Source organism: Carcharhinus amblyrhynchos, chromosome 5 (assembly GCF_965287045.1).
Source record: "Carcharhinus amblyrhynchos chromosome 5, sCarAmb.v2.hapA, whole genome shotgun sequence".
Classification (NCBI taxonomy): Eukaryota; Metazoa; Chordata; class Chondrichthyes; order Carcharhiniformes; family Carcharhinidae; genus Carcharhinus; species Carcharhinus amblyrhynchos.
This window is the reverse complement of record NC_137328.1, coordinates 91,934,719-91,950,993: the sequence shown is the minus strand read 5'-3', so window position 1 is coordinate 91,950,993 and position 16,275 is coordinate 91,934,719. Positions and strand designations below refer to the sequence as shown.

The 16,275-nt window shown below is 41.8% G+C and overlaps 1 protein-coding gene across 3 annotated transcripts in view; it reads left to right on the top strand.

Annotated features, from left to right (window-relative positions):
• The window catches only part of LOC145343180 (uncharacterized), a 195,150-nt gene that overhangs the window by 168,640 nt on the left and 10,235 nt on the right, over positions 1-16,275 (top strand). For all 3 annotated transcript variants that reach the window (XM_080189181.1, XM_080189180.1, XM_080189178.1), the window contains one exon: positions 1,357-1,439. In XM_080189181.1, coding sequence (XP_080045307.1) covers positions 1,357-1,439 — 83 coding nt within the window. The remainder of the gene's footprint in view (positions 1-1,356; positions 1,440-16,275) is intronic.

The window sequence follows — 16,275 nt, the reverse complement described above, 5'->3', positions numbered from 1 at the left end:
TTGACCTCTCTCAAATCAACCTACTGTGCATTTGCAGTATTTTTATCTTTAGCTAAAAGAGGATTGTTTTTCTTTTTTTCCTTTTGGGTATTAAGTAATTCTGTTAGTGGTAAGAATAACAAGAACCCAGCTTCCACTGTTATAGGAACCTTGACAAAGCTCAAACATGAAAGTATTAAAAACAAAGCGCAAGAAAATAGCCCATAGAACTGTCTGACAGGTGCAACAGTTTGGCTTTGTAAAGATTATATTTGAGTCTGTTTTTTCAGAGGTTGCTTGCCAGCACACCTCGCCTTTCATCTGCATGACACGCAACTCTGGGTCACTGCCTTCCTCATGACTGCTGTCAGTGGCACTCCATTGTTAGCTAGCAGGAGGTGGGGGCCAGCTGGAGCATGTCACTGATCTTTACCCACCTCAGGAGGAGGCCATCACACTTCCACACATGGTCCTGGCAGCCCAACTCACAACTCAAGCCCACTTGAGGTGAGCATAGCTGAAGGGTCAGTAAGCTCGGAGACTCAAATCGTCAGGGACCATGGATCAGAATAGATTTTGTTTAGCATGATTAACCAGTCCGTGCTTTTCAGAGTCTACATTTTGTACCCCATTGTAAATATAAAAGCTGTTGTAATTCCATTGAAAACCCTTCAGTGCCTATGTTAATTTATGGATAAAATTCTCAGTAACTTCCCAATAGATGTACCTTTGATGAATGCAACATGTCAATAAGGCTGATACGTGCTACATTTCTGTGAGAAAGCTTCACATGCATTTAATTCATTTCCTTTTGGAATCCAATCGCAAGCACATGCTTATTTTAATCTACTCCACCTGTAGCTGACAAAAGTCAAAGTGATATATTGTGTGAATAAGAGCAAAGAAGACACCTCAAAAAATGTTGTAAAAATTAACTATCTAAAAACTTCAGCATAGCACTGATTACAATATCTAAATAACAAAGTTAACAAGGCCCTGATAATAGTACCTGAACATTAGATTTAACTTGGGCTTGATATACAGTGCCTGCGTAAGACGGCTCTGATAACAGCACCTCAGTAGTAGATTTAGATAACCAAATGACTCCAATCAAGTTAATATCTAGCAAGAAATTTTACCTTCAGAAGAGGAGGAGGGAATGAAAATAAACTACTGAGAAAGTTCACAAATATTAATATGGAAATCCCAGAAAGATTGGATGAAAGACATTCAGCTGTTTAGATTTTTGTTTGAGATCTACAGAACAGGAAATGCAATATATAGACATATATAAACTTCCTGATTTTGCTAAATTAATCATTGCCATCCATGGAATTGCTATTAAATACATCCTTCCTTGTTTTATCTGCCCCATAGGTATTGGCCAGGACTACCAATGGATTGGCCTCAATGACAAAATGTTTGAACATGATTTCCGTTGGACTGATGGAAGCCCTCTGGTTAGTCTTTGAAAGATTTCTTCACTTTCATATCTTTCAAATGAGAAACCCCTAAGGAATCTGTGAGTGGTGTGGGCTAACCACAAGGTTCTAGACAAATGTTAGCACTGTTAAATACATGATTGTTCTGAAATCGGCACTGCCAGTTTGATTCCACAGATGGGTGAGTGCCTTCAATAATATAAGCACCTAAAATAATTGCTTGATTACCTAATATTTTTGTGTAGTGATATCGGAGAGTTTAATTGCTGGATCAGAGTAACAAAGGAAGACAGTTCATGTAGATTCCAACCCCTGGTTTGGATTGTACTTTGATCACAAATTTGAGCCATCCAAGTACATAGAAATAATTATAAGACTGCATTAAGAAATGGGCTTCTCTAGTACATCACAAACTGGTACATGTCCCAATGGAGGTAGCTATGACTTGTGGTATTCATTATTTCATTACTTGTGAACTGCATGCTCTGTAGAACTGAAACTGCTCTAAAGTGGTTTGAGTGCAGAAGCAAAAATAAGATCCCATAAATCTGTCCACTTGATAGCAATGGTTTAGGCAGACATGAATGCTCCAATGTCGATAATAACATTCCCTATTCTCACTACAGCACATAATATACTACTGTGCCAGAAATTAATCTATATATCCACAACAACGCACAACTTCCTCACTAAATTCTGAGAACTATGTACCAACATGAGGCTGTCACTATCTTCACTTCCCCAGACTATCAAGATTTAAAGAAACAACAAAACTACCACAAGGAGAAAAGAGGAATTCTCACAGCACTGATAACATGCACAATGACACAAAAATAAATTGCCTAAATAATGTTCTTAACTGATGTAGGAGGATTTAGTTTGATTAATTCTTTTGTGCTCATTCCTTGTTGTTGAGCTGCATCATTGAGATTAGTACAACCACATTGTGAATCATAATGATCTTTGTGGCTGTTCATCCTCACATTGGAATTTGAAATTAAGAGTTATAGTTTAACTGAGTAATGATGAGCCAGAAGAAACCCCACCATTGACACTTTAACACATTGCTTAAAAAAGCGTTTCCTGTTACAGGATAAAACATCAAACAATTCCCATTATTAAAAACTTGGAGGATGTATGTTCAGAACATAATTACTTTTATTTAAAAAAACTTTGCACTTACAGGTAAAAGACAGACATTGCACAGAGTGCTCTTTGAATTATGAGCATTGTTTGACTATATAAGGTATTTCAGTGTAAAAATGTTACTTTCCTTTCAAGACTGTTTCTGAATACAACCCAAAAACCTAGTGCTTTCTGCCAAATGCTATTTGGTGATCTGGCAGAGATATTTATAGATTTTCTATGCAGAGCCATTCCCAGGGCCTGTTGCTGCGGAGTACAGAGTGCTCCTGAAGCAGTTGCTGATATAATTGAGCTTTTATGTAGAGGTGAGTCACCCCTGCATGTGGTAAAATCGTTTAGATCACAAATATTGCAAGTGTAAGATGAGACACTGAACTCCCCAGACATTGCACAGGACTGGCATACATGACAGGTTTACCCTCGCTGAGACGAAATCCAGTGGGAGAGGTTCTCAGCTGGTTTGCTTAGAAAAGAAAAATGTCCTTGATGGTATGTTTGCTTTCGATGTGACATAATTGGGTCTAGTGTGGTTGGCCAGTTCGAGAATTATGTAATGATGACTGCATGGAAAATTAGTAAAGAGATCATCTGATTCATATTACGTTACTGAGTCAGTGATGGGGAGAAATACAGAAGTGTTTTACAGTAATAGAAAATGCTAACAAGCAGATTTTCTAACTCTCTTAATAATGTTACTCGGTGTCACAATCACTTTATTAACTAAATTGTAGAAGAATTTCTCACAAAACAAGATAGCAGGAGACCGTTCAGTTTTCCTGCCCTGCTTGTTAGAATAATGACTTGGTTTAATTCCCTTCCCATCAGCCCAAATTCCTGCACCCTTGTTTTTTTTTCCTTCTTGAAATATGAATCCACTTCCATTTTCAAAGCTAATGTTGATTCTGCTTTCATCAATATTTCTAGTCACACAGTCCACATCCTAACAATAGTCACCTTAACCTCTCCTTTCATTCTTTTTGGTAATGATCTTAAATTTTATATCATTCGACAAGGTGGCACTGTGGTTAGCACTGTTGTCTCACAGCACCAGGGACCCGGGTTCGATTCCGAGCTTGGGTCATTGTCTGTGCAGAGTCTGCATGATTTCCCCATGTTTGCATAGGTTTCCTGTGGATGCTCTGGTTTCCTTCCACAGTTTGCAAAACCTGCTGGTTAGGTGCATTGGCCATGCTAAATTCCCCCTCCATATACCCAACAGATGTCAGCATGTGCCGCCTAGGGGATTTTCACAGTAACTTCATTGCAGTGTTAGTGTAAGACTACCTGTGACACAAATAAAAAATAAACTTTATATCCCCATTGTTTTCTCCTATTTATCTTTAGAAAAACTTCATAACTTTGAACACTGCAAAAAGATCTTGATGTCCTGTGTTCAAGAGTCCCAATTTCTCCAGTCTCTCCTCATGATTAAGGCTTATTGTGACACCTAGGCTTGACTATTACAAAGCACTCACAGCTGGCCTCCCATCTTCCACCATCCTTCAACAAAGTTGTCCAAAACATTGCTGTGGAATCCTAATTCACATTAAGTTCCCATCACTGATCACCTCTCCGCTTAACTGACTTACATTGGCTCCTGGTTAAGTAGTGCCTTGATTTTAAAATTCCTTTGTTTGCAAATAACTCCTTATCATTTCTGTAACATCACTGCCCCGCCCCCATTCTTGGCCATTTACTTACAACTATCACAGCTGTACACTTTGAAGATTCCTTTCTCAACCTCTTCACCTCAACATTTCTTTTTCTTCTTTAAGGTACCCCCTAAAACATACCCCTTTGTTCCGGCTTTTAGTCATCGGTCCTAATCTCTCTTTATGTACTTGGTATCAAATTTTGTTTGACAATGGTCCTGTGAAGCACTTTGGGACAGTTCTCAATGTAACATGCTCTACATAAATGGAAATTGTTGTTGTTGTGGACAGAATATTTAACTAGTTCCAGGGGTCCCCATCCTGTCCTTATCCAACACCAAATATGTTAGTGGGGTGGATTTATTTGTTGTAGTGAACCAGCACTCTGCATATACCCCCAGCTTCCCAGCAAAGGACTGCGGTTTTGGAATTGTATGGTTCAGTATCACAGCTTACAGGGCTTTAATCAGTCTAGTTAGAGAACGAAGTATTATAACCTTTAGACGAGTAATGGTTGTTAAATAAGTAATAGTCAAGGCAAACAATGTCCAGCAGTTGGACAGTAGTGGCCTAGTTAGCTCTGCTTTTTATCATGGCTAGATCCATGACAAGCTAATTGTTCAAGCATGTACTCAGTGACCTGTTCTCCAAGTACATCATGACCTTATCAACCAGCATTACCATATCAAACTCCAGCAATTGAATGTGCTCGCAAATAGGTATTAGATGTGACAAGATAGAAACTGGAAGCAGGAGTAGGCCATTCAGCCCTTCGAGTCTGCTCCACCATTCATTTTGATCATGGCTAATCATCGAATTCAATATCCTGATTCCTACTTTTCCCCTCATATTCTTTGATCCCTTTAGCCTCTAGAGCTACGGGACATCACTGTTGTATTAATTACCTGTTTCTCAGCAAATTAAAAAAAAGATCCTGGCCCTGAAAAATGAACAAATTAAAATGAGCAGATCTTTTGTAAACAATACTCAGCTTTTAACATTGGCCAGAACAGGCATTCTGTGTACCCAGGGCCTGCCTTTAGATGGGGAACTGTTTCAATGTGCCATTCTTGACATTTGGCTCCAGCAACCATTCTTCACACCTGCTCCTTAAAAATGAGAGTCCGCACACTAGTTACCAAATGAGAGCTTAAAGTTTATTTATTAGTCACAAGTAGGCTTACATTGACACTGCAATGAAGTTACTGTAAAAAAAACCCTAGTTGCCACACTCTGGTGCCTGTTCAGGGACATTGAGGGAGAATTTAGCATGGCCAATCCACCCTAACCTGCACATCTTCGGACTATGGGAGGAAACCGGAGCACCTGGAGGAAACACACGCAGACACGGGGAGAATGCAAACTCCACACAGATGGTGACCCAAGCCAGGAATTGAACCTGGGTCCCTGGTGCTTTGAGGAAATAGAGCTAACCACTATGCTACCGTGCTGCCCTCAGCTTCAGAGCTGAGCTCACCATACACACCCTTTTGGTGCTGTAGTCACTAATGGCACCCAAAAACTAGAACCCTTCAGAACCCAGCAGTCCAACAAAGGCCTGACTGAGAACACGAAACTCTGCACAACACGGGGATTGCAGATGGATGCTTTAACCCATATGGCATCCTGCAGTGTTTTTTGATTTCTGTCTGTTCCAGGGACAGAACCTGTCTGGTTAAAATGATTTCCCAGATGGATTAAAAAACTACCTTATTGAAATGCTGACCATGCTTCAACAAATCATATGTTAATTTCTAACCAGACAGTTCCAACTAAGAGCCTGCGTTGTGTTAAAAGCGTATTTGTCAGTAAATCATTGCAATAAAATTCAAATCTGAAGGAAGTGACTTTTACAGAGGAGCAATTTTCATCAGCTGGTTAGGAGAGACCAGTTGGCAGCATGTATGAATCCACAGCATCCATTTTTCATGGAGTAATTATTCTTGGTAAGTTAGTCATTAATAGTAAATTTGAAATTACCTAAGTGCAGTGTAAGCTTTTCTGGTTGCCAGGTTCCAGCAATCATGAGGTGCTGGCAAGTAGCTCCACCTGGTGGAGCCTGTCAGTAAGGCATCACTGGAAAAAGCTTTGATGGAGCTTGTATAAAACAAAGAAACCTCTGTGTCACTGCAATAACTTCATTTACAAGTCAGAAATGCAGCAAAGTAAAATAATATCTGGAACAGAAACGTGGAATTACTCGGTGTGGCACAAACTTTGAGTCCCGCTTCAGACAATGAGTTTTCTATGCAGTTCATGTTGTAAGGGCTCTCAGGATGAGTCAGAGAATGTGCATCATATCCTCTAATTTGTACATTTTAATATGGAAATCAATCCTTTAACACAAAGCATACTGTTCAGTCTTAATTGTAGGCAGATTGTTAATTAGGTGAAATATCTGGGGAGGCAACATTTCTATCCTCCCACAGTCCACAGCGAACAATAGGATTATTTTCAACAAACCTAAATTTCCTATGATCCATGGAGAGGAAGTGTACAGTCAGTGTGGCAGGGAGACTTCAGAGAGGCCAAGAGCTAGAAAAGCACGTGACTCCTTCTGCCTAAGGTGCAGTGGCTCTGATTGTCGGAAATTCATTAAGAAACAAAGAATTTGCACAGAAGTTAAATACCCATCATTTTTTTTTCAGATGAGAGTTCTGTTTTTTTTCCTTCCCTCTCTTGATGGGTGAATGGGGAAAGAAAGTTTCATATTTCAGTATAGCTGTTTTTCAGTGGCATCTCGTAACCCCAGCGGGAGTTGTACTTGCAGCCAACATATTCTCTTTTCACCTCCACTGATGCATCATCCTATGTAACCAGGTTATTGTCCGGCAGCCCTGCTGAAAATTCATGCATTTCTCTCAACGGGGACAGGCATGCTCTGACAATTGACAGCTCTGCCACTTGAACCTGTCAACATCTGGCTAGAAAGCAGGCAATCTGCACCGACACAGCCTCCCTAGTGAATATTACTCACAGTGATGGACAGGAGTGCACAATTAAATTGCGATAGGGTCCCAGTGCCTAACAGAAAAAAATAGATTGCCCCTAATTAATGTTCATTCCCCAGTAAGAACAGGTGTTAACGGTAGCGATATTTATTGGCATGATTCTCATTATAACAGCGGGAGCCGTCTCTATCACATCATGCTGTTATGGCCTCCTATCAGCCATAAAGTGCTGTCATTCATAGCAATATAAATGAAACTGTTTCCTGTAGCATTCTGTTGTTACCCAGAACAAGCTTTAATGTTTAATTACAAAACACACTTGGAATTTTTCATCCGACTTAAGATTCCGTTTCTTTCCATTTCTTTTCTTATATATCACTAAAGAATTATCTACCTTCAATGGAAACAAATGGAAGAGAAAGAATAATTTCCTGAAAGTAAATGATTGGGAAATCCACAATTGTCATTTGGTTCACATGCCCCTTCTCCAAACCACGCTATTAAAAGGTTGACTTTATCAAATCTATCGTTATTCTTATTTCACACTAAAGAACAAGATATACATAATTAAAGACTACAAATCTGAAACAATTATTGCTCTCCCCTGAAAACTATAGGTATTTTATGAAATTATGAAAATTTATGGATTTATGTGGTTATGGGAAAAGGGCCAGGGTGGGATTGTTGTCGGTGCAGGCTCGATGGGTTGAATGTCCTCCTTCTGCACTGTAGGGATTCTATGATTCTTCTATACAACCAAGACCAGAAGCAGATAGATATAACTCAATCCTTAGTAACAATTGGTACAGCCTTAATGAAACCGGCATCTGTTAACATTAGGATGGCCCACATAATATATTTTTCAGAAGTCCAGTGACATCAGGTAAAATCATATTTTCATTTTCTTTATCATCAAATCTGAATCAATTTGCTCACAAGAGCAGATTGTGAGTGTAACTCCTTACTGTGCCCACCCCAGTCCAACGTCGGCATCTCCACGTCATACACACAGTATGAGTGGGGGAGGGGCTCTCAAATCTCCTAACCTCAAACCTCAATATGTTTGGCATCAGGGTCCGATTTACAAGTTATACTGCCGGTTTTGATTTATGTCCACCTGAAACTTCTTATACCATTGCAATAGGAGAAGTGTTAACAGCAACCACAAATTAGATAGTGCACTTGATCCATCAAAGTGTGCTGCAGTTAAAAAAAATCTAATATAGAATCATAGAATTCCTGCAGTGCAGAAGGTAACTTTTTGGCTCATTGAGTCTGCAATTCCCTCTGACAATGCCTACAAGATAGTTGATTGTCCCAAGTGGGTGAACATAGGGGTGGCATGGTGGCACAGTGGTTAGCACTGCTGCCTCACAGCTCCACGGGCCGGGGTTCAATTCCCGGCTTGGGTCACTGTCTGTGTGGAGTTTGCATATTCTCCCCATGTCTGCATGCGTTTCCTCCAGGTGCTCCGGTTTCCTCCCATAGTCCAAAGATGTGCAGGTTAGATTGAATGGACATGCTAAATTAACAGTTAGTGTCCCAGGTTGTGATATGTTAGAGGGATTAGCAGGGAAACTAAGCGGGGATAGAGCCTGCGGGGGGGGGGCAAGTGAATGGCCTCCTTCTGCACAGTAAAGATTCTATGATTTGCAACAGGGTCTGAGTGAGAAAAAAACTTCTTAGTCTGGAAGATTCCTCTATCTGGAGCGGCACGGTGGCACAGTAGTTAGCACTGTTGCCTCATAGTGACGGGGATTCGGGTTCAATTCTGGCTTTGAGTCACTGTCTGTGTGGAGTTTGCACATTCTCTCCGTATGTCTATAGGTTTCCTTTGGGTCCTCCAATTTCCTCCCATAGTCCAAAGCTGTGCAGGTTAGGTGAATTAGCCATGTTAAATTGCCCCTTTGTGTCGCAACATGTGTAGGTTCAATAGATTAGCCATGGTTTGTGTGTGGGGCTGTGATAGGACCTGAGTAAGGTACTCTGTCAGAGGGAGTTGCAGACTCATTGAGCTCAGTGGGCACAGTAAGAAGTTACTGTGTAAGAAGTTACACTCACAACCTGCTGCTGTGTGCAGTATAATCCAATTTGGTGTCACTCTAGGTTGTGAATCAATTTGGTCCACAAACAATCTGGGGATTGTTTACATCTAGTACTAAAGCATTTTCAGTTATAAGACCAGCTTTCTACCAAAACAAGCTTGCGTTGATGTGCCATTTTTCTGTTTTTTTTGGTAATCTCAATTCTAAAAGCTGTCATTAGTAAAACCTCCTTGGGATGTTTTATTAAGTTGAAGGCACAATGTAACACAAAATTAGTTTTTCAATACTCATTAATGAAATGTGAGCCTTGCTGGCAAAGCCAACATTGTTGGGCATGGCCGAAGTCTCTGGGGTGCAGATATATACACTTTGCTGCTTAGGATGGAGTTCCAGGCTTTTGACCCAGCGACAGTGAAGGAATAGTGATATATACCCAAGTCAGAATGATGAGTGGCTTGGACGGGAACTGATAGCACTGCTGGTGACATCTTCCCTAATGTTCGGGAATGTACTCATGGGCTGGTAAAAGGCAGGATTGAATTTGTCTTGTTTTTTATGAGCAAGACATAACTTGGACAATTTTGCAGATGCCAGAGCTGTGTTGGCACTGGAGCAGTTTGCAAGGGGTGCAGCTAATTCTGGATCACAAGTCTTCAGTAGTATTGCCAGAATGTTGGGCCCAAAGGGCCCAGAGCCTTTGCAGTAACCAGTGCCTTCAGCTGTTTCTTGACGCCACATGAAGTGAATCAAATTGGCTGAAGACTGGCGTCTGTGCTGCTAAGGACCTGAGAAGGAGGCTGAAATGGATCAACCACTTCGCAATTCTGCTTGTTGATGATTGCAAATGCTTCAACCTCATCTTTCACACTGACATGCTGGCCTCACCCATTATTCACCAGTTAGTTGTTTTAATTGTCCACCGCCATTCCTGACCAGATGTGACAGGATGGCAGAATTTGGATCCGATATGTTAGTTCTGGGATGGTCTAGTTCTGTCAATCATACTGCTTGATATGGAAATAATCCTGTGTCGTAGCTTTACCAGGTTGCTATCTCATTTTTAGATATGCCTGGTGTTGTACCTGGCATCTCTTGCAGTGTTCATTGAACAAGGACCGATACCCCAGCTCAGTGGTACTATCAGAATGGGGGATATGCTGGGACATAGTGTTACAGATTGTGGTTGTATACGATTCTGCTGCTGTTGATGGCCCCCAGCACCTCATGGACACCAATTTTGAGTTAATAGATCTGTTCAAAATCTATCCCATTTAGCACGGTGATAGTGATACACAACACAATGAAGGATATCGTCCTTGTGAAGGCAGGACTTTATCAGCACAAGGACTGTACGCTGGTCGTTCCTTCCAATAATGTCATGGACAGAGGCATCTGAGACAGGTATTGGGAGGATGAGGTCAAATAGGTTTTTTTCCGCTTGTTGGTATCCTCACCAGCTGCTGCAGTTCCAATCTAGCAGCTATGTCCTTTGGGACTTAGCTAGCTCAGTCAGTATTGGTGCTACCAGGTGACTGTTGGTGATGGGACATTGCAGTCCCCCACCCACAGTATATTTCGTAGTTTTTATTCATGATCCCTTCCATCACTCTGCTGATGGTCAAGAGTAGACCAGTGGACTGGTAATTGCTGAGTTGGATTTGTCCTGTTTCTTGTACAGGAACCACACTCTGTGCTTCTTCCAATTGGTGTTCAATATGGAGGAATACTGATTCATTAGCTGAGAGGGATGGGCAATAGATGGTAATCAGCAGGAGGCTTCCCTTCCCATGTTTAATTTGATGCTATAGACCTCATGGGGCCCTGTGTCAACATTGAGCATTCCCAGGTCAACTCTCTCCTGATTCTATACCACTATGCTGCTACCTTTGGTGAGTCTGACCTGCTGTTGGAATGCCAGTATGTTTCCAAGTTTGTGGCTTGGAGGAGAATTTGTACACAGTGGTTTCCCATGCATATGCTCCCCTTGTTTCTTCTAGGTGGTAGAACTTGTGGCTTTGGAAGGTGCTGCCGAAGGAGTGTTGGTGAGTTGCTGCAGTACATCTAGTGGATGTATACACTGCAGTAATGGTGCTCCAGTGATTGAGGAATGGAGTTCCAGTCAAGCAGACTGTTGCGTCAGGCATGGTGTTGAGCTTTTTGAGTGTTATTGGAATGCACTGATTGAGGCAATTGGAGAGTATTCCATTATACTCCTGACGTGTGCCTTTTTTGAAATTGCTCAAGGTTTCCACTTTCTTGGTAAATTTTACAGGTGGCTGACACAGCCATGACAGGTGAAGCAGTTATAGATTGTTGGTCAAGAACATTACTTTGAAAATTTCATGTAGCGATGTCCTGGGACTGATTGTCCTCCAACAACTACAGCCACTTTTCTTCGTGCTTGATATATCAAGCATTGGCGAGTTTACCCCTGATTAGCATTGATATTAATTTTTTTAGGGCTCCATGATGTCATAAAATCCCTACTGTGCAGATAGAGACCATTCGGCCCTTCGAGTCTGCATCCAACAGAGCATCTTACCCAGGCCCTATCCCTGTAGCTCCATATATTTATCCTGCTAATCCCCCTAACCTAACACCTTGGGATACTAAGGGGTAATTTAGCATGGCCAATCCACCTAAGCTGCACATCATTGTGAAATCAAACGCAGGTCTCTGGCATTATGGGGCAACAGTGCTAACAACTGTGCACCCTGCTGCCCTTTGCTTGGTCAGCTGCTGCCTTGATGTGTGGTTGGAATCAAGTTTAGCACAAAGGCAGATGGTTGTGGTTGTTGAAGACCCAGGATATTGCTGCCGGAGTTCTTCAGGATATTGTCCTCAGCTCAACCTTCTTCAGATGCTTTAACAAGGACCTTCCTTCCAGCATTGCTGTTGTCTGCATGTACCCTGTGTAAACTAGGCTGTTACTGGATGACTGGTGCAACTGAATGTGTTTAAACCTTTTGGTGTTTACGAAATAGGTTTTCAAAAAAGGGATAAGTAGTGAAAGATACACTTAAAGATAAAACTTTTGTTTACCCTTCGACATTCATGCTCTACACGTTAATTTGAGCACATGCCCCTTTTGCTGGCATTCATTTTATTAAGATCTGGATGGCTGAAATTCATCCATGCCTCATTTAACCTGACATTTTAGTCATGTGCTAATGACTCATGTTGCCAGTAATACCCAAACCCCAGAGCACGGAAGCTAATATTTAAACTCTTTTGTGTAGTGTTTTAATTTTTGATGATGTGGCAATGCATAGGCCAGTTGTGCTTTTCATGGGAGAATTGGTGGCTCAGCCAATTCAGTGGGACCAGACAATCCCAGCAGTGGGCATGGCTGGAAAATCCCACCCATTAAATTACCTGGAATGTATAAGATGGAAACTTGACATTTGGCCAAACTAGGTCTATGCCAGTGCTTTTGTTCTGCACAATTCTTCCCCTTACTTCATCTCACCCTATTACATTTTCTTCTTTTCTCCTTTGCTTATTTCTATGGATTCCTCTTGAACGTATCTGGTATCAAAATGTTTAACAACCAGAAATTGTACAGCTTTCAGAGTCATTTTGTGAGTTGGGCTATACTGCTGATTCACAGTATAATCATTGCCTTATCATGAGCAGTGTTCAAATATGGACACGTCACCTAATTTAACTTTGTCATATGGTTTAGTTTGGCCTCATTTCACAGTTTGTGTCATTTTAGGAAATAGCAAGGCTCCTGAGGAGATGTAATCTGTTTTGATAGCTTTTCAGATGTTATGGCTGCAGACATTACTTGTCTTTTTTTTCTAAGGCATCAAGTTAGAAGTTAAATATCATGCATGTAATTATTGCAGCTTTGACGTTTGCATATTATATATCTATGTCCAAATTTGGATGAACAGAACAAAGTAGATGAAATATTTTCAAAAGCTGTCAGTATGGTTTGGTGTGAATACTTAGTCGTCCACTATTTAGTACTGGTTAGGTGCATTGACCCAAATAGGCGCCGGAATGTGGGAATTTCACAGTAACTTCTTGCACTGTTAATGTAGGCCTTACTTTAAACTTTAAAGAAAAACTTTAGTTAGCAACGACTACTAATTTCTAGTTTCTTTTCATTTCAAATGTTATAAGTCTTTAAGGGGGGGAGAAAGGTATAATTTTTTTCAAACTATTAAGGTTATTGAAGATTTCCACATAATATAAAAATATTCAACATGTATTTTGCAGCCAGAATCGATTAAAGCAAAATATTGCAGATTTGGAAATGTGAAATAAAAACAGAAAACGGGTCCAACTGCATTGATGGAAAGAAAAACAGTTGATGGCTGAAATTTTCTGACTGTTCCGCTTGCCACTGCAAGTGAAGATGGAGAATTTGGCACTCAGCCAAATCTTCATTCGCTGCAGCGGAACCAGAGAATCCGCTGGCGTGAACTGCTGGAAAATTCCAGTCCACACTTCTGTCCTATGACCTTTCATTTCATTTGCCAGTGGTCAAACCTACCTTTCAATCAGTGCTGTGTGACCACAACCTCCTTTGGTTTTTTTTGTAATTATGGATGGGATCTTAAAACCTCGCTCATATCAAAACCGTAAAATCCCGCCCGAGGTCAACGGACCTTTCCATTGTTGGCCCGCTCTGATTCCCGTGGCAGGCGGGGCGGTAAAATCCTAGCTATAGATTCTAGAGTGTCAAATAACAAAAGTATAAAGACATATCCATACGTATAAAGTAAATTATACGTGGATAACGAAGCCGTGGATAACGAAGGAGGTGAAGGAAAGTGTTAAATTAAAAGCGGAGGCGTTTAGAGTAGCTAAGAGTAGTGGGCGAGAAGAGGATTGGGTGAGGTTTAAATGTCAACAAAGATTGACAAAGAATTTGATAAAGAAGGGTAGGAGAAACTATGAAGCTGGGCTAGCGCTTAATATGAAAAAGGATAGCAAGAGTTTTTATAAATATATAAAAAGGAAGAGGCTGGCTAGGGTGAACATTGGACCCTTAGAGGATGAAAAGGGGGACTTAGTGGTAGGGGATGGGGATATGGCTGAGGTCTTGAATAACTTTTTTGTTTCGGTCTTCACGGAGGAGGACGTGAATAATTTGCCGGGTGTTAGAGATGGAAAGGTGGTAGGACTGGAGGGTCTCAATGACATTATTGTTACTAGAGAGGTGGTGCTCGACAGACTGGAGGGACTGATTGTGGACAAGTCCCCAGGACCGGATGGAATGCATCCGAGGGTTCTGAAAGAAATGGCAGAGGTGATAGTGGATGCCTTGGTGGTTATTTTCCAAACATCGCTGGATTCCGGGGAAGTGCCGGAAGATTGGAAAACGGCTAATGTTACGCCGTTGTTTAAGAAGGGTGGCAGGCAAAAGGCAGGGAATTATAGGCCGGTTAGTTTAACGTCTGTTGTAGGTAAAATGTTAGAATCCGTCATCAAGGAGGAAATAGCGAGGCATCTTGAGGGGAATTGCTTGACAGAGCAGACGCAGCACGGTTTCGTTAAGGGGAAGTCGTGTCTGACAAATTTACTGGAGTTCTATGAGGATGTGTCTAGGGCGGTGGATAGAGGAGAGCCGGTGGATGTGGTCTTTCTTGACTTTCAGAAGGCGTTCGACAAGGTACCTCACAAGAGGTTATTGCAGAAGGTCAGGGGACATGGAGTTGGGGGTAGGGTGTTAGCGTGGATAGAGGATTGGTTGTCAAATAGGAGGCAGAGAGTGGGGGTCAATGGGTGCTATTCGGATCGGCGGTTGGTGACTAGTGGAGTGCCCCAGGGGTCGGTGCTGGGGCCTCAGCTATTTACCATTTATATAGATGATCTGGAGGAGGGAACCGAGTGTATGGTGTCGAAATCTGCTGATGACACCAAGATTGGTGGAACGGCAAATTGCACGGAGGGTGTGGAGAGTCTGCAGAAGGATCTAGATAGGCTGGGCGAATGGGCCAGGAACTGGCAAATGGAATTTAATGTTGGCAAGTGCGAGGTGATCCACTTTGGTAGGAATAATGGTAGGAAGGATTATTACTTACGTGGCGAAAAACTGCAGCAGGCGACGGTGCAGAGGGACCTCGGGGTCCTTGTGCATGAGTTGCAAAAACCCAGCTTGCAGGTGCAGCAGGTGGTCAGGAAGGCTAATGGGATGCTGGCCTTCATAGCAAGGGGGATTGAATATAAAAGTAGGGAGGTCTTGCTGCGGCTGTATAGGGCATTGGTGAGGCCGCAGCTGGAGTACTGTGTGCAGTTTTGGGCGCCGTACTTACGCAAGGATATTTTGGCCTTGGAGGGAGTGCAGAGGAGGTTTACTAGGCTGATGCCGGAGTTGAGGGGGTTGAGCTATGAGGAGAGGCTGAATAAACTAGGCTTGTACTCGTTAGAGTTTAGAAGAATGAGGGGAGATCTCATTGAGACATATAAGATGATGAATGGGATGGATAGGATAGAGGTGGAGAGACTCTTCCCGCTCAGAAAGGACAGTAGGACTAGGGGGCACAGCCTCAAGATAAAGGGGGGGCGGTTTAGAACGGAGTTGAGGAAGAACTTCTTCACTCAAAGGGTGGTGAATCTCTGGAATTCTCTGCCCGTTGAAGTGGTGGAGGCTACCTCGCTAAATATTTTTAAGACGCGGGTTGATGGGTTTTTGATAAGCGAGGGGACTAAGGGTCATGGGGAGAGGGCGGGAATGTGGAACTGAGCTACGACAGATCAGCCATGATCTTACTGAATGGCGGGGCAGGCTCAAAGGGCTAAATGGCCTACTCCTGCTCCTATTTCTTATGTTCTTATGTAAATTACGTTGCCTATCCTGATACGCTGCTTGAATAATGACAGTATTTGCTGTCTGCTTTCAGCATTATCCTGTTGAATTTTAAGACGGTTTCTCTTGCTAGATTTGACACACCCAAGTATTCTCACGGGAAGATCAATGACAGAAATCTAGTGCTGGTGGCTCTTGGTTGCTCTGTTTTGATGATCAGACTCATTAGTGGCAAAGAAACCGATATTATGTAAAATAGTATTAATGTATAACCATTTCATAATACATTTCACTGGA